Source organism: Caretta caretta, chromosome 1 (genome assembly GCF_965140235.1).
Source record: "Caretta caretta isolate rCarCar2 chromosome 1, rCarCar1.hap1, whole genome shotgun sequence".
Taxonomy (NCBI): Eukaryota; Metazoa; Chordata; order Testudines; family Cheloniidae; genus Caretta; species Caretta caretta.
The window spans coordinates 201,918,664-201,937,998 of record NC_134206.1 but is presented as its reverse complement, the minus strand read 5'-3'; the positions used below and the strand labels follow the sequence as shown (position 1 = coordinate 201,937,998).

General features: G+C 41.0%; 1 protein-coding gene and 1 long non-coding RNA gene across 5 annotated transcripts in view; one reads left to right on the top strand and one right to left on the bottom strand.

Annotated features, from left to right (window-relative positions):
* The window catches only part of GRAMD1C (GRAM domain containing 1C), an 87,225-nt gene that overhangs the window by 47,130 nt on the left and 20,760 nt on the right, over positions 1 to 19,335 (bottom strand). For 3 of the 4 annotated variants that reach the window (XM_048817908.2, XM_048817891.2, XM_075118807.1), the window contains 2 exons: positions 5,755 to 5,839; positions 513 to 616 (listed from right to left, as the gene is read on the bottom strand). In XM_048817908.2, coding sequence (XP_048673865.2) covers positions 513 to 616; positions 5,755 to 5,839 — 189 coding nt within the window. Of the gene's footprint in view, positions 1 to 512; positions 617 to 5,754; positions 5,840 to 12,733; positions 12,894 to 19,335 lie in introns of all 4 variants that reach the window. The other variant, XM_048817900.2, reaches the window with a different exon arrangement.
* LOC142068827 (uncharacterized) lies at positions 323 to 8,408 on the top strand. Its single transcript, XR_012664739.1, has 3 exons — positions 323 to 435; positions 3,020 to 3,060; positions 8,119 to 8,408. It is a non-coding gene; the product is annotated as an uncharacterized LOC142068827 (long non-coding RNA).

The window sequence follows — 19,335 nt, the reverse complement described above, 5'->3', positions numbered from 1 at the left end:
TTAGGACAGGTGAGACTTGAACTGCAACTATCTAGAATGTTAATAAGCAGCTCCCCAAGGTGATCCAAAAAAGAGCTTCCGCCTGGTCAATCAGTAAGAGTTATAGCATGTTTGTTTCAGCTGGAAGCCATCTTTGCATAGCTTATACACACAAGGCTGAAGATCCAAATAGAAAAATCCCATCATGGTCTTTTGGCATTTCTTTTTCGACACTTCACCTCACATCCATCCCTCCAGCGCTGAGGGATAGAGACAATTTTAAACAGACTGATCTTAGTGTTCCATTGACTTCCAGGCTGCTCTTTGGTTTTACGGTGCAACAGAGATTTGTAACTCCAGTCATGACGGCCGGCTGCCTTTTGCAGTGTCAGCCCCAATGGAATGCCCTCCATGATTACCATCACCAAGAAGGATCCCTCAACCAGAAAGCTTCAGGTATGATTCCCCAAAACAAAAAGGGATAAGGGATTTCTTTTAAGCAAACCAATAATCAAACACACAAAGCAACTTACCGTGGTCTCCCATCGGAAGATGTTGCTGTGGAAACAGAGCCAGTTTTCAGAGAGGTACATGCGTCCTTGCAGCAGAATATCCTTCTGGAGGGCACAGGCATAATCTAGACATAAAGACCAAGAGGAGCTTACTCACTCATTACAGTCCAATCGGATCAGCCCTATTTTTTTCCTGTAAACCCAACTCTCTTTGATTTGGAAATCAAAACTAGGGGAATATCTTTCATTACTCAAAGGAAAATTCCATAAAAATTAAACTCATATTGGGCCAAATCCCATTTATTTATGGTGAGGAATCCTGTTGATGTCCTACTTTACCAAAGTCAATGGAACTATTTGTGTGAACAGGGAAATCAGAACTCTGGCCATTGTGTATTACCCTCTGGTTTCAGATATCTGGCAAGGTGTGGCAGACAATGAACTTCTGCTTGATTTTCTTTGCAAAACAGAATATTGAAATTGCACTCTACAAGTCAAGCTTCAAGTCACTTGAATGAAGTAGCCGAATACAAAGGCAATATTTTGTCTACTAATTCAGAACATATAGTCAACCAGTCACACATACCACAGTAAACTGTGCGTTTCTAAGGTGAATCATTTTACATTCCTTATCGTATCACAACCCACAACGAGTTAAAAAATCCTTATTTAGTAGATATCCACATTCCGGCAGGGATACTTCAGCCAGAGGCCTTTTTCAATCAAGGTTTCTTTTTATTACCTGTATGAAATGGCCTCTGGCTGAAATATTGCTGCTGGGAACTGACTGTATCTTGAACAGTACATTAATGGATCTCCATTAACAACAGCAAGGAGCTAATTTATCTCTTTACTGGTGTCACTCTGATTTAAGGAGCAGAAAGATTCACCACTGAAGCAGTACGTGTGAGATTTTCATAAACGCCTAGTACTGGCTTTGTTGCTGCCACTGAAGTGAAGGGTAAGAATCCTCTTAACCTACACTGAAAGCACCGTTAGGACAACATTGAGCCCTTTCGAAAATCCCACCCTAAGAATTTAAATTCTGTATAAATACTAGGTTGATTTATTTTACACATTTGAGGTATTAATTACATGCATGCGGCTGAAACAACCATGACTATTACAGGGAAACTGTCAGGTGAAACTGGCCAAAATTTAGCTTTAGTACACATCAACTTTTACAAATTGAGGACCAATAAAAATATTTCCTTGAATTTCCCCCCTAAATTCAAATTGAACCAGTGTTTGCAAAGAAATTAAAATTACCTGGCAATATTTGCAACCCCAATATATGAGAAACTGAAAGCGGAACTGACGAACAAGTTAGAAGAGGCTGAAAGAAATTCAGGTTAACAAGCAGCACAGCAGAAATTAAGAGAGACACTGTCCAAATCAGTCTTCTGATAGAGAATCCTTTAAATACTGTGTCCTGACTTTTAAAAGAATTCCATCTTAATTCTTTTATTAAATTTTTTGATGTCCTTCTGTGTTTATAAGGGTCTTTTGGGCAGGTATAAGATCATCACCACCACCAAAACACACAGGGGCCACTTCTCCTCCCTATCTCCCTTCTCTCTGTACACCTGCCAACCAGCCTCTTTGGTGTCAGCTTTGCTGCTACTAGTAAACACGCTTTCTTGCGGAGCTCAGGGAAGAATATGCACATGGGATCCCCCCAGAGTAGAGAATGAGCGTGATGCAAGTGATCAGCAACAAAACAGTGGAACTGACTATACACAATGGGATGTCAAAATGCAAAAAATAGGCAAACTGAAAATTGAGAATTAACATTAATCCCAGTTCTAGTAACCTACGAGCCTAATTGTAAAAACGGATATAAAATGTTAAAGATGAAAAACTTTTTAATTAAATGGTGATCTTCCAATCAGATTTTTTAAATGCTTACACTATGAAAATCAAAGGCACTTAGTTTATAGTATAGGTATGGAATCACAGTCATTTTTGTATAATCTTTAACTCCAGTTCTCATAATTATAAGAATGTACAAGAGTAACCAGAAAAAAAGAAAAACATATTATAAAGAACAGCAGTAGTTACATTTCTGTGGATAACAATGAGTAGGTAATTACTACCTTAAATATTTATAGATGAATAACTAATACAGCTTGGGTTCAAATCCACTATACCAAGCAAACAAAAGGTTTTAAGACTGGAGGTCAGAAAAGGTCCTTTTAAATGAATGCTACTCCCATGGGGTAAAGAGTAATTACATAAAAGAATGCCTTTGTTTGCTTCTGACTGAGGAGGTGCTATATGGCTGGGGTTAATCCATCAGCAAGTCTATTCTTCAAACCCTAGGTAGCCTGTTCATGGCAAATATGCTTCATAGAATTTGCTTAGTTGCTTTCTTAATCATCCCTATCAGAGAGTAACTTAATAAACTCAAACTATGTTTTGATATGTTTCTTCTAATTTACTGTGTATTGAACCCAGTCCACAGGAATGTCCTATTTTTACACAGAAGTACACTTGATGGCATAGAATAACTTCGTTTTCCATTGCAGCCTGAGAAGGATGTAAGGATTTAGCATGTCACATCTTCCAGGTGGGTGAAAGTTCTAATTTCTCTTCTATAAAAGCACTTGGCTGTTTCTGGGTAGACGGTGCTGTAGCCTGAACACCAAGCATCTAGCAAGACTTTCTTGCTGGATTAAAGGCTGCCTTTTTATTGCAAGAGATAAACCCTGATGTTATGTTGGTATCAGAATACTTATCTCTGATACAGTGTATTTGTTAAGTGGGTCTCCAGTGGTGCAGTCAGGCTTGCTTGCTGAGTGACCTTTTAAGAAGTGGTGAGGTGAGTCAGCAGCAGCAGGTACAGAGGCAAGAAGATAGTGGGTCTGATGGGTTTTAAAAGTTCTCCATTTGGTAACATCTGGCAGAGTGGGCTCAAAATAGGTGTTTCAGTGCCTTCAGGTAAATACAACAGCCTGATGTTCTTTTCTCACAAACCTCTTGTTTTTCTTCTAGTCAAACCATTCTTTTTCTCCAGATCTGTAATCCTGTTGTTGCAGTTCCACCGATGTCCTCTCGATAGAATACACGGTTCCAGTTCACCCTGGTGATCAGCAAGCTTTATCCTTTTTAGCAGTAGTCATCCAGTTAAGATTGTAGAGTTGTTTATATATTTCCCCATTCATTTCCATAACTACAGTGAGATCTGGAGTAATTTTCACTATGCATTTCTTATAAGTATCTGAGGCAAAGGGGCTGGTGGTAGCTGATATCATTGTATTTTCTCTCTGAGTCCAACAAACTCAAAGTTCTTTTTAGATTGAAGAAAAGACTCCATGGAATGGTCCTAAATTCTGCAGACCACTTTTTAGTGAGGTTCTTGGGGGGAGGGATAGCTCAGTGCTTTGAGCATTGGCCTGCTCAAACCCAGGGTTGCGAGTTCAATCCTCGAGGGGGCCATTTAGGGATCTGGGGCAAAAATTGGGGTTTGGTCCTGCTTTGAGCCGGGGGTTGGACTAGATGACCTCCTGAGGTCCCTTCCAACCCTGAGATTCTATGATTCATTGAGGTTCTGAGCTGATTATTAAGTAGCAGGGACAGAGCTCATGGTAAGTGTGACTTACCTAGCTATTCGAGACACCTTAGAAATACTTACCACCTGTCTAACAGCCAAAAATATTCTGACATGTTTACAAAAAAAAAAATCTAAACTTATTTCCCTGGGTCATGGTGAATTTAAAATGTGCATCTTTTCCGCTTAGCACTAGGCTAGCATCACAGGTCCCCAAGAAATAGGTAAGATTTTTACCTGAGAGTGCCCCTTAGAGGTACATTAATCCCTCAGAAAGACACTGCTTGTTGTGCTTCATTTCTTGCATAGTCTTTCCCAGACCTGATGGTATAGTTCTTTCTCCTTCCCATTCACTACCTTGCCTCAAAGCAAGGTGAGTTTAGCAACACAATTCATAGGCCATGACTTTGGGGACAGGGAGTTTTCCCTTTACTTCCCCCACCCCACCACCACCAAAAAAACACCACCCTTGAGACACAGGAGCTGCCTCTGACAAATTAATTTTTCACAAACCATTCACCTGATGAGACACCTGACATAGGTGCCAGGGCATATCACCTTCCAGAAGAAATGCCTTCATATTAGACTTCTGCCTTATACAGTCCTTTGAAATAGCATATCAGGAAGAAGTGACAGTTCTGGGCTGCAAGTCTCTTTCTCTCCTCCCTCCGCCATGGGCGGTCTATTGCTTCAGAAAGAAGAACATCCCAATTCTTCTCCCTGCAACCCTGACCGTCTTAAAAACAGACTCCTATGCAAGGAGAAAGCTTTCAGGAGTCCCTCTGGACATTTGTCTGTCTGTCTGTCTGTCAAGGTAACATCTACTAGCCTCTGTGCCATTGCTGCTTTTTCATGGGTGGCAAAATCTCTACTGGCAGTGGCGTATACGTGCCAGAAACAGGACTCATGCAATTACAACAGTGAGCAATGCTTTCTGGGACTTTATCTCCTGCAAAAGCCAGACTGATAGGCATCACTAACACAGTGTTCAACTCCCTGCCAGCCTGAGAAATGGTTGCACTTGGACACATTTTTAAAGATGCTTCACTTAAACCCAGTGTCACCTTAATGAGAAACATGATTTTATTTTTTTAGGCTTCATTTGCTGAGACTCATTTCAAGAGAGCTTTGAGTTTAGATTCTGTATTAACCCCCTCTCCTCTGTTAAACCTAGTTAACCTTTGTTAGTTACCGTTTTAAAAAATTGCCCCCCTTCACGCCCTTCTCATTCAACATCCGTTAAGTGTCTGAAGCAGCAGTATGTGAAGATGCACCAAATGTATTGCCCATGCCAGAAAAGAATCCAGTGGCACAAATCAAAATTTCTAGGATATAATTCTAACTCTGCTCTTTCCCCACACTCTCCAGACTAGTCATAATCCAAATATTTCTGAGCCTATCTATTCAATATGCTGTCCCAGCACATCCTTCTCAGGATGCCCTGGCCTCGCCTTTCCCCTCATGATTGCCTGTGACAGATGCTACCTTACATACGAACCCTGGCCAATAGATGTTTGGCCACCTATGGGACGGGTAGGAGAAGTTACCTATGGGACGGGTAGGAGAAGTTACCTTAAGAGACACCCCATGACCACCATCCAGAGGGGCTGGCAGCATTCCTCCAGCATAGGAGTCTACTTTTAAGAAGTAAAAGCTAAAGTTGTTTGACATTATCAGCAATAACACAGTTTGGTTGGTTTGTTCACATCTTACCTACTATGAGCCTCTCCAAATCTGGCAGATGTGAAAACTGTCTCTTAAACTCCTCACTCCTATATTTATAAGTGGAACTTGAGATCTGCAACAATGAAAGGTGAAAGGTTAAAGTAAACAGCTTTATTTTCAGCTATCAACTATCTTCATACTAGCAGGAAACTAGGGTTATAGTGTAAAGAAAATAAACACCAGAAAACTGGAAAAGAATAGACAGTATCTAAATGTATTTATCACTGTCATTATGCTCCGTTATACAATGCTATGCTGCTATAAACTAAAATCCCAAACCGAAATATCAGATCTGTTAAATACAGCATTGTCTCAGAAATGCAGCTGCACAATGGGATTTTTGCCACTTTCAGTAATTAAACTGGTAGACTGGTGACACTAAAGACTGAAGTCCAGAGAACAGGTACAAGGTAGGTACCAGCAACACAAGATTCCTGATCCTGCTTTACCTATATGATTCACCCCTTAATAAAGGGATCACATTTAGGGGTAACAGGGTAGTTTGGTCTCCAGGGACCCTTTAAGACTATAGGCTTGTCTGCACTTACAGCACTGCAGAGCTTAATGAAGACACTACCTTCAGTGAAGGGAGAGCTTCTCCCATTGGCATAGTTAGTCCACCTCCCCAAAAGACAATAGCTCTGCTGATGGGAGAAGCCCTCCTGTCCTATCGCTGCCTACACCAGGAGTTAGATTGGTATAACTACATCGCTCAGGCGTGTGGATTTTCCCTGAGCGACGTCATTATACCAACATAAGTCTGTAGTGAAGACCAAGCCTTAGCCTCTCTGCTGAGGCTGCCAACAAAGGGGCCAATTGGTACGAACCATGGTGGTGGTTTTTGTAATGTGGATCTAAACTTCAATAATACATAAAGAATTTTGGAACACTTTCCATAGAAAATGGTATTGTAAAAACAAATTCTAATCGATTCCCTGTTAACAGTAAGGTGATTTACAATAAAATAAATTGCTCCTGTACAAATCATTGTGTTTTAGCAACATTACAACTGAAAGAGGAAGAACTCACCTCCCAGTGTCCCAACAATGGGATATAAACATACCATAAAAGCCTCATTAGATCTAGTGTATGAAACTTTTATTAAGAGATGTAAGCAACAATTGGCCATTGCTCTTTCTGAATAATAAAGGTGTCAACAGATGTTTGACATGTTCCGTACACACACATTTCTGTACCATTGTATCAAGCAGTTCAGTGTAAAATACAATGAATCACTTTTTGGCCATTTGACCAGACTCTCTTATAAACGCTTAGTCCATTTTCCATGCACTATTACGATATGCATTGCATCAGTTAACAGCCAGTTGTAGCTGTGAATTTTAAGTTTTCAAAGTAATTCTGCCCAGAGTAAATTAGTCTTTAGCTAGGAGTTATTTTTAGTAAAGGAGTGATAGTGATGGCCCAAACGCATTAGCTCTAGGTATACAATCATAGAAATGTAGAAATGAAGGGCTGGATGGGTCTCAAGAGGTCCTCAAGTCCAGCCCCCTTTGCTGAGGCAGGGCCAAGTAAACCTGGACCATCCCTGACAGGTGTTTGTCCAACCTGTTCTTAAGAATCTCCAGTGACAGGGATTCCACAACCTCCTTTGGAAGCCTGTTCCAGAGTTTAACTACCCTTATAATCACAAAAATTTTCCTAATATCTAATCTAAATCTCCCTTGCTGCAGATTAAGCCCAGTACTTCTTGTCCTACTTTCAAAGGACATGGAGAACAATCAATCACTATCCTCTTTATAGAAGTCCTTCACATTATTTGATCACAGTTATCAGGTCCCACCTCAGTCTTCTTTTCTCAAGACTAAACATGCCCAGTTTGTTTAACCATTCCTTATAGGTCAGGTTTTCTAAACCTTTTATCATTTTTGTTGCTCTCTGGACTCTCTCCACCTTGTAGACTCGTATTCAATTTGTGATCCACTATAGGCCCTAGGATCCTTTTCAGCAGTACTACTGCCTAGCCAGTTATTCCCCATTTTGTAGTTGTGCAGTTTGATTTTTCCTTCCTAAGTGAAGGAAGCCTCATGTAACCTCACTTCTATGATTTTAACATTCCCATCTGGGACTTCTGCTCTGTACTGCCAGAACTGATGACCCTGTGTAAATCAAGCACTGGTTGTCTGCCTATGCTCAGGACTCAAGTTCTTTAGTCAGGATGACAAGGAAATAGATACCATGAGGTGATGAGTTGAAATGAATAGTCCTCATAAGTTTGCAAGTGCTCTTTTTACATTTAGCTAACTGTATTTTTTTTAAGTCAGCAGTGTTACAAATACCACCTATGACGACTCCAAATAAAAGGAATTAAAAATATTTTTCTTTATTTTTTAGGTTTGTTTACTGAAACAGAACTTTGGGTACAGCCAGCACCTCTGGTTGATGAGCAGCTCTCATACAGCAACAGGAGAGAAAAACACATTTTTAAAACTGAAAAAGATGTGCTTTGTAAATCAGAAGAATTGGCAGGGGAATTCAAAGGCTGGATGGCATTTGGAAAGGAATTGGCAGGAAACTACATTTAATCAGGGCCTGTGTGTTCTACAATTCAGTAACTTTATAATTTGGGTATGTTATGGAAACTGTAAATATTAACATCCGATGAAGTGAGCTGTAGCTCACGAAAGCTCATGCTCAAATAAATTGGTTAGTCTCTAAGGTGCCACAAGTACTCCTTTTCTTTTTGCTAATATTAACACTGTTACAATATGCAGGAGTTGTTGCCTGAGAATTTGGCACACGTACCACAGCATACATGCTTTTAACTCACTGTTTGGAACTGGCTACATTTTGTGAAAGTGCCCCTTTAAGGTCTTATCCAAAAGATTCAGAGTAAACTTCAAGGAACTCAATTTGTCTACCTAGGAATCTTGGAAAGCTGAGTCAACTCTGCTGAGATTCCTGTGGTTTCAGGGAGTCTAGGGTTTTTGAACTTGATGCTTAATGACTGCAATCTGTGCTTGTGAAGATGGAGCACTGGTACACACACAAACAAATGTATTTACAGTCCAGTACAGTAAATGTGACACAGATAATCAAACTACAAGCTTTCTCACACTGGCTTCAGTATCATCAGTTTAAGGAACTACCCCTCCAAGGGGAAGGAGACGTAATGTCTCCAAACAATGTGTGTGAGAGAAAAGAGCTATGCAAAAGCTAGATATTCGGAAAAGGGCATGAGGCAGTGGAGAAAGCGTGAATGTGCCTGTAGAAGCCTAATGCCTGACACAACCCAGGCAACAGCACTGAGAAACAAAACTCTAGAGAGTCTCCAGAATCTAAACACTAAGTTTCACTCAATCTCTAGGGCATTAAACCTGTTATCTCTATGTTCCTTACCTGAGAGCCCTTTGTTGGCATATAAAATCATGTCTGTTTTTCCAATCATTTGAACAGAGGACAACAAGAAGAAATCATCCTGCTTATGTGCACACTAAGCTTTTCAGACAGCTAGGAAAAACCTGCTCTGAATTCTTATCTAATCAGTCCAGTTCCACTGGAAGGAATTTAGACATTGAACTTTCTTAACCTTCTCCTTTTCTTGCTTTGTATGGCAACTGGTTCGCATTCCTAGGGCTAGAATTAAGTGTTGACTTTCCAGCCACCCAATCTTTTAAATCAGCCAGCCATAACCAGCAGGGCAAGTTGTGCTGGAAGACAAATGGGAGAAATTTCCAGACCACTGGCACAAAAAGGCTGGAGCTCATTGATGCTGTGATAATACAAATAAATGAATAATATAAAAAAAAAAAAGAAAACAAAAAACTCCTAAGACTTTTCAACTTCTCCAAGAACTATACCTCAATTGTTCTACAAGCTTAAGTGTAGTGAAATTTATGATAGGCTTTCATTCTGGGCTACATGAGATGCCACAGAGGTTATGCAGAGGACTGGCAATAAGTAGACAAAAGCTCTAGCATTTTATACAGGAAGTAGAGGTTTCAATTTTAGCACTATAGAGCCTGGGCATTTCTCACAGTTTAATTACGTCATCATACATATGATATCATGCAATGCCACACTACAACAATACTATAATGAAACTAGATAGCTATATGTGGAGACAACCTGTGAAAAACTATGCACTACCATATCACCAATTATCTGATCAATTTTTGTAAATATTAAAAATAAATCATTGTAGGAAAGGTAGGTAATGAAGACTAATTATGAATTTTTGTTGCCCATTATATAAATGCCCTTAGGTATGCCATGCAATTTGTGAAAAAAATATCAGCAGAGTTAAGCAAGACCTATCCAGCATTCCTGAACTAAAAGTATTACAGAAGAGACTGTTACTTCAGTACACAGTATCTTTAGAAAGCACCCAGACAACCCACGAGCTTTCCAGATTGTCCTACTTAAAACTGCATCCATCAGGAAATTCAGAGTTAACCTTCCAAAAGCAACCTTAGCTCTGTCTCTTTGCAATAAAACAGAGTCTTACTAAAAGATACCTTCAGCTAATAATGTATTATTCAGCAGATAAAGAACTATAGTTTTCTATGCTGTTTTTCCAATGAGGCTCCATAGGTAAACGGAACTGTTTAAACTGCACCTTATCTTTCTATCCCTAAGATGTAATGTTTCCTAGAAAGTGCAAAAAGTCTGAACACATCTCAGGCAACCACTTGGAAAGGAAGTTACTTGAGAACATGCATAAGTCAATGGGATGACACACATGGTTAAGAACCTTGCTGAATCAGGGCCTGAAGGAGAAGAGCTATACAGTCTATTGCATTTGCCTTTTGTTGTTGGTTGCAGTGTCCCAGAGCAGGAAGGACAAACCACATCACACACTAGTTGGCATCTTGCGTTCTCTGGATTTTATTTTACAGATATGAACACAAATATAAATAGCTATGAACAAAATTATGGCTTCACCAGTGGTGACATACCCCCATATGTATCCTGATCTCAACCACAGACCCTCACACCTGCCAACAGTGCTTTCTGACCTACGCACAAATTCCTGCTAAGTACTCAGGGCAGCACGTTGGGTCCCAGTGCCATGTAAAGCCCTCAGGCCATCAGTGTTAGATATTCACTGCTTATAGCCGTTAGCCTCACTTAGACCTTAAATTATAATCAGCAAAGCCTGTCTTTTCATTTCTGCTCCCCGTGTCTACAGCCAAGCAGTGCTGAGCCACCTCATCTCTCCACCAACAATGCAAATCCTTCAAAGTAGAAGAGTAGAAGGAATGTAGTGCTGAAGTCAGCCTGCAGGTTGGAAGTAAATATGGCCTGGAGTGGTGTATTTTGAGAAGACTGGGCTGAAGAAACCGAAGAACAGAGACCAGATGTGCACCATTTTTCAGGGACAGTGAAGTGCAGGTTAACTGTTTTCATCTGGAATTCCTGGACATTGTCTAGCAATAAAATTCAGAACCGCCACTTAGGTTACAATCAAACTGCATTTACCTCACCACTACCACACTCAAATATATATTGCAACTTACCTAAAATCAGCATTTGAAGCCCAGTGGTTTTCCCATGGATTTCAGTAATGAGTTTCTTCCTGTTCAAACTTCTCTTACTTCAGCCTCCTTAGGATCAAACATCCATCCCTAAGTCTTTTTCAGAGTCATTGCTTCCTAGGATAAAGTCTCCTCATCCTGTAAGTATGGCCTACATTCTTTGTTCCTAGATGTGTGACCTTACATTTGGTTATATTGGAACACGTTACTTGTTTGCACCCAGTTTAACAAACGATACAAATCACTCCATATCAGCAATCTGTCCTCTTCCTTATTTGCCACTCCACTACTCTGTCATCCACACATTTTATTAGTAATGATTTTATATTTTCTTCCAGGTGACTGATTAAAAAAAAATTAAACAAAAGAAGGTGAAGAACCAATCCCAGCAGGATCCCACTAAAAACACACTCACTCACTGATGTTTCCCCATTTACAATTACATTTTGAGACCTATAATTTAGTAATTTTTAATCTATTTAACGTGTGCCTTGTTTATTTTGTATTGTTCTTATTCCTTAACATGTCATGCAGTACAAGGCTTTACAGAAGTATACCTAAGTATATCATATCAAAATTGCCTTTATCAATCAAATTTGTAATTTCATCAAAAAATAATCAAGTTAGTTTAACAAAATCATAAATCCATGTTGATTGGCATAAATTATATCACCTTCCTTTAATTCTTTAGTAATCCAGTTCCAGATTAACCATTCCATTATTTTGCCTGGGATTGATATCAAGCTGACAGGCCTATAATTATTTGGGTCATCCCATTTACCCTTTTTAAAATATTGGTGGAACATTAACTTTCTTCCAGCCCTCTGGAACATCTTCAATTTTCCAAGTAGTATTAAAAATCAACATTACTATTCAGACAGCTCCTCGGCCATCTCTTTTAAAACTCCTGGATGTGAGTTTATATGGCCCTGCTGATTTAAAAATGTCTAACTTCAGTAAATGTTGTTTAACCAAGAGGAGGTTGATGAAGGCCACAGGCTTGTTTCACATAAGCCAAAAAGCTGTATGATGGTAATGACTTTTAATCACTATCAACATGGGCTACATGTTCAGACAGGTAACTTGTAGATGAATTTTGTCCTGTTCCCAACCATGCACCAGACTGTTCTTTTCTCTAGCATGTAAAGTGAGTGGTTTAAACCGTCCTGGACAGGGTGTGTGTGCATGCTGTCAGCCGTTTTGTTTTTTGAAAATAAGGAGCCATCTGAGCATCTGTAGTCACCTATTACTAGATTTTCCAAAGAATTATGCTTCATTTAACAGGACACATGAGGCACTTCTTAACCAATAAGAAGAGGGAAAATAAATATAATGCTGGAAGAAGCATCCCAGTTGCTGTAGGATATGTAGAAGTCCGTTTACCAGAAACTTCCAGGCAATGAAGGAAATGCAAGCATATTCATAGCCACTGCAGGAAAGTGTTTAAAGAGCCAGGACTAGGTCTTACTTACATTCATTTTCTGATCCTCTTCATTCGCCCTGAGCTGCTCTGGAGAGGAGAGTCTCCTAAGCACAGGGAACTCTTCCAGCTGGTCACTGGCAGGCACAGGTCTGTGTTCTAGTGTCATTATGTTCCCTTCTCTGGCCCAGCCCCCCTCCTATTTGCAGAGGCTGAAGGAGAAACAGATTTTAAATGTTTTCAGTTTATCTGTGCTGACAGAATGGAGAGAGAGGTAGTTTTCTCCTTCAGTCAGACCTGGGGTCAGGTGAGATGTTCTCCAGTAGTATTACAAAAGGTTTCATTCCAGCTACATCATTTCTGCTTTAGGAGCACAACCCAGAAAATCTCTAGAGAAGGGACATTAAAATACAAAACACAGAGTGAATGCTCATGTACTAAATATTCCAGCTGAAACACAGAGATGAGGTGTTTCTGCTTTGCCACTGCTGGAGCCTTTCCCTGCTGCAGGGAGCTGCCAGAGCATTTCCCCAATGGAGTCTTTCCCTGCACCAGGGAAAGGCTCTGGTAGAGGGGAGACAGCATAACACTACACTGCTAAAAACAGTAGTGTAGATGGGGGATGCATTGCCTGGGCATGTAGAGAGCCATGTAGGGTACATACCCTAAGGTTCTGGCGTGTCTTTACTTGCCTAAGCAGTGCCTCACCATCTACACTGCTATTTATACCCATGCTAGGGGGCCTGTAGTGTATGTACTCCACATGCGGTCATAAGTATGAAGTGTACTTAGAGTGGGGTCAGCTTACTTAAAGGGGCAATGCACATCTCTCTCTCGCTCACACACACACACACTCCTGGTGTGCGTGTCTGTGTCTCACTTTGGAAAGTGGAGGGAGTGGTGCGCTCCAGTGGGATAGCGTGGGTTCATCCTCCCATTCAGTTTCCGCAGGAAATGTTTGCAGCCACTGCCATGCATCTATTGTGTCCCCTCCCTCCATTCGTGCTGCCTTGTCGGGCTACATTGACAACAATGTGTTAACCCTTGAGGGCTCAGCCAAATGCTAGTTCATCATTTAGCAGCAAGGCATTCCCTGGGAAATATCCCACCCTCTTCCACCCTCTGACTCCTCCAGCTCAACCAAGCTTCACTATCATCATTGCTGCGTACAGTATTAAATTGTTTGTCTAAAACTTATACTCTGGTGTGTGTGTGTGTGTGTGTGTGTGTGTGTGTGTATATATATAATATTGTATATCTATATTATACTACTCTGGTGTGTGTGTGTGTGTGTGTGTATATATATAATATTGTATATCTATATTATACTACTCTGGTGTGTGTGTGTGTGTGTGTGTGTGTGTGTGTGTGTGTATATATATAATATTGTATATCTATATTATACTACTCTGGTGTGTGGGTGTGTGTGTGTGTGTGTGTGTATATATATAATATTGTATATCTATATTATACTCTGGTGTGTGTGTGTGTGTGTGTGTGTGTGTGTGTGTGTATTTATTTCCAGGGAAATTTTTTTCACCAGACAAAAGACTATATATAGTCTATATATATAGTCTTTTGTCTGGTGAAAAAAATTTCCCTAGAACCTAACCCCCCCCCCCCATTCACATTCATTCTTATGGGGAAATTGGATTCGCTTAAGATCGTTTAACTAGCATTTTTCAGGAACATAACTACAACATTAAGCGAGGAGTTACTGTAATCCAAATATCAAGTGTCTGTAGAGAAGATTTTGTGAAGGAACACTACCATGTTCCCTCTAATTTTTTCCATCCAGGTGCGGAATGAATTTTGTTACGTGCAGCACCAGTATCGAGGTAATGTGTGGCTGTGCACCACCAGTAGAAACAAAAAACCCAGATATAATATATATATTTTAAAAAGTTATAGGTATGGAAGAAGAAAGAATATTAAAACAAGGGATAACTAACAAGGTGCACCGCTTAAGATGTTGATTTAATATGAACGCAAATAAAAAGAAAATTAACACTGCAAAATTTTCAGTAGCCTTTTCAAATCTTACATGTATCTATTCCTTTGAGGCATAAAACAAAATTATCCATTTTCTTGACATAGGAAACAAAATATTTTATCATTAGTATTGGTGCATGAAATAAAATAATTGCTACGGTTTCTTTATGCTTGAAATACGTTGACCTCTATGGGGGCCTCACAAACTCTGAAGCAAGGGGTTTGGCAGGGCTAGGTTTGGGGATTTGAAGGGGCACCCCCAGACCCAGAGCTACTGCGTCTTTCCCGGCCACAGCCCTGCATTCCCCAAGCTCCCCCATCGCCACCCCCCACCTCGCCCCACTGCCCCCACCCACCCCCTATTCCCCACCTCACCCCACTGCCATCTTCCAGGTCCACCTGTGGCTGCACCCCTCCGTGCGGTGTGCACGCCTGCATGGCTCTGCTAATTAAGTGAACGGCCCTTGGTGGGCTCTTGTGCAGCCACACAGCCGCACACCTTGGAGGGAACACAGCCCAACACATATCCATATAAATCCAACCCATGTCTGAAAAGTGAATTTTGAGCTACACAGAGCTCTTCTTCAGGAAGAGCGTCTCTCTCTCCCCAATAGAAGTTGGTCCAAAAGAAGATATTACCTTACCCACATTGTCCCTCTAACATTAGTTTTAAAAGCCAGGTGTAGTACAATCAGATGCTATGCAAGCTCCCCCTTACACTGCCCTGCCAACTCACTTCCATGTTGAGCATAGCACCCTCATAGTAGCCCAGTCCTGGATTCCCCACATGCTGCTCTGGGCTGATTTGCTTCAGTCCTGACCAAAGGTATCCCATACTATCCCAGTCCTGGGCCTTGACCAAGGCACCTCAGTCCTGACCTGCAGCATATTATGCTTTTCTGAAAAGCAGCTGGAGGTGGTACTGGAATACTGTAGTCAAACAGTTCACAAACAGGCATAGCACATCACAAAACTTATTTAATCTTCTGACTCCATTGGATTGGTACTCTGATCTTTAGAAGTAAATTCTTTGCACACACTCAACTCCTTCCACCACACAGATCTCACCAACTCCCTGGTCTTTACTAGAGCCTAAACCACAGTTTCTTAATATGGTTGCAACAACATAGGTTGGTTTCATCCACATAGGCAAGATCAAACTATGTTATAACCAGGTCAGGGCACTATCATATTGAAGCACATTTCTTGAACAGTCACATTTATAGTGCAGATTACCAGAATAATATAATTCTGTTGCTTAAAAGACTAGGAACTTGTTCTTAAAAACAATGTTACTCCTGCGGGAACTCTGCAGCACTTCACACGCACAGAATTTATGTCTCCTGCAAATTTTTTTTCTCCGCGGAAAATACACTGTCAGAGAGGTGCTGCAGTTATGCCTTTTGCCCACCAGGGGCTGCTGTGGCACCAGAACAGAGGGCCTCCAGCTTATCATCCATAGCAGCTACCAGCCAACAGGGAGGAGAGGCTGTGTTCCTCATAACGCCCTGCCTGTGGGGCCAGGTGATGAGCCAGGGGATATAAGGGGGGACAGAGAGAGCTGGGCACATGGGAAAGTCACATAGACTGGGATTCAGATAGGCTAGAGGGGGGAGAGATTTGGGCAGGGGCAGAGTGAGGGTGCAGAGCCACATGGGGGTGGGGGACAAAGGTGGGTGAGTGGCGGTGCAGGGCCACATGGGACAGGGGATGGATAAGTGGGAGTGCAGGGCTACATGGATGGTGGTGTCTGAGTGTGGGGTACAAGAACACATGGGGATGGGAGGCAGATGTGTCTGACTGAATTGGAGAGGCTGGAGTCAGCCAGAGTCTGCATGGGGAAGGCTCCTCAACTCCCTAACAATCCCTCATTCCTCCCCAAAAAATCCCATTTCATACTTCTCCCACCCACACCCAACAATCCTCCAGGTTCACGCCAAGGCTCCTTCCCAGCAATTACTTCCCTCTCCCGCAGCTCCTCTGTTACCCCTGACTCCCCCAAGCCTTTGTACTGCTTCTGACAGGTGTGAGAAATATGTTTCAGCATTGTAGTTTAAATGAATTATTACTCAAAGTTTAAATGAATTAATATGCCTAGTAAGGAATCTCTTTATCAAAAAAATTTCCTGAATTTTTTTTGTTTTCTGTATTGTTACAGACATACTTGCTGACAGATATTTTCAAATAAATTACCAAAATAATTGAAAGTGGCAATATCATATTGTGTTCTTTTGACAAATAAAATATGCAGAATTTTAAAATACTGTGTGCAAAATTTTTAATTTTTTGACACAGAATTCCCGCAGGAGTAAAACAAGCTATTTAACTAGAGCTATGTGGCGGATCCTCTGATTCGCAGAGGATTTTGAAATTTGGCTTCTTCCAAATTAGAATGAAAACCAAAAATTTCAAAATTCTCCATGAAGAAAAATGCAAAAAAAATGTTTTTTTTTTTTGGTTTCAGTTCATTTAATTGATCTTTAAATATTCATGGTAAATAGGTCCAATGGCCTGTGATGGGATGTTAGATGGAGTGGGATTTGAGTTACTACAGAGAATTCTTTCCCGGGTATCTGGCTGGTGAATCTTGCCCATATGCTCAGGATTTAGCTGATCGCCATATTTGGGGTGGGAAGGAATTTTCCTCCAGGGCAGATTGGAAGAGGCCCTGGAGGTTTTTTGCCTTCTTCTGTAGCATGGGGCCCGGGTCACTTGCTGGAGGATTCTCTGCTCCTTGAGGCCTTTAAACCATGATTTGAGAACTTCAATAGCTCAGACATAGGTAAGAGGCTTTTCGCAGGAGTGGGTGGGTGAGATTCTGTGGCCTGCGTTGTGCAGGAGGTCAGATTAGATGATCATAATGGTCCCTTCTGACCTTAATATCTATGAATCTATTTAATACATTTCATTTTCACAAAATCAAAACATTTCATTTTGATTTTAACCTTTTTTAATTTGTATTATCATTTTAAAACTTAGAAACAAAATGTTGTTTCAAAATGAAAAATCCCAGTGTTCCATTCCAAAAACGTAGAAGTGGGACACTTCAAAATTGTCTGAACTCCCCCCCCCCACACACCCATTTTCTACCAAAGAAAAATTCCAACAAAATCAACCAAATTTTGCAGAGTGTTTTGATTTTGATGGAACTTCATAGTCTCATGGAATAAGGTTTCATCAAAGTATCTCCAACCAGCTGTATAGTAAACCACACTTGGTTTTATTCTCCACTCAGTGCAAGTGGGATTCATGCACACAATTATATCCTTTAACACGAATGGTAGTTCAGGATTTAATTGCCCTCCCTCACCCCCTTCCTATCCATACCTAAGAGACCCTAATTAAAGAACCTCATCCTCCAGATGCAGGAGGAAATGCACTTTATAACCATAAAAGTACTCATCCCTGCTGGAAACATGGTAGCGATGCTTCAGTTACAGCTGAGATGGCATTCGTGCAAACTTGGTTTTAGGAGTATTATCTCTCTTGCCCTGCAAATTATCATTCTCAGCTCAGAAGTGTAAGTTCATTTAAAAAAAAACAAGTCAGATACCGTTGTGCTTTGAAGACTCAGAACCAATTTGGATGTAGAACTTCAAACTTGGAATGTACTTTGAACTCAGGAACACTCTGTTCAGTTAAAAAAAAAAATTGGTTGACACACAAATTTAGAAGCCAGTGAAAACCGCACAATGAACATGCCCTCCGTGTTACTTTTCTTACAGAGGTCTGCTGTTATCCACATAGATCTCTGGCAAACCCTGACCACTTTGGAAATCCCTGCTCCATGAAAAGTGGTCCCTACAGTTCCCCTCTATAACCCCTTTTGCTCTGAATGCTCTGATGAGACCCAGCAGACCTGGCAGCATTCCCAGTTTTTGTCTGTTTTCAAAGCTGGCGTACTCTTCAGGCTTCAGTGAAGGTGGGAGCACACACACCTCTCTTTCAATGTGCAGTCTAAGGAGGGTATATACAAGTCTGTGCCATGCTTCCTCCCTGTCCTCCTACAAAACACTCCTGTATAAGTTGATTTTGGGAGCCAAACCAAGCCCATTTTTAGTGGTGGAGTGAGCTAGTTTATAATCAAGTCCATCCAAACTGGGATGTCCAATCACAGGTAGGAGAAGGGATCCACCATCACCAGGGAGACATTGGTCTTTCCTGGAGTGGTCAATTCCCAGGCAAGTAAAGAGAAAATGCACGCTCCTTCCCCACTTACCAATACAGTATGTGGAGCTTCCACAGCCTGCAGATCTTAAATACTATCTTCATTGTTATCTCATGCTCCCTCCCATCCATTTGTTGTATCAACCTGTTGTCTCTTCTCTTATATTTAGATTATAAACTCTTCAGAGCCGGGCCTGTTTTTTCGTGCATTTGTATGCTGTCTAGCACAATCGGGCCCCGATTCATGACTATGGCCTCTAGGTGCTGCCACAGTATATATAAGCAAATAAATGCATACATACATACAAAGGTTTTAATCGCCATGAGGAGAAGCATGCAGAATTTTTAAGCTCTGCATGTTACATCCACTTCGTTCACCTGGGCATTGGGCATTTAGCCCTTTTCTGGAACTTAACCTAAAATATTCCTAATAAGATACAAGGCAGAAAAGAACACCGCTCCCTCTCCCAGAACTGTACAGTTCTGGAGGCTTAA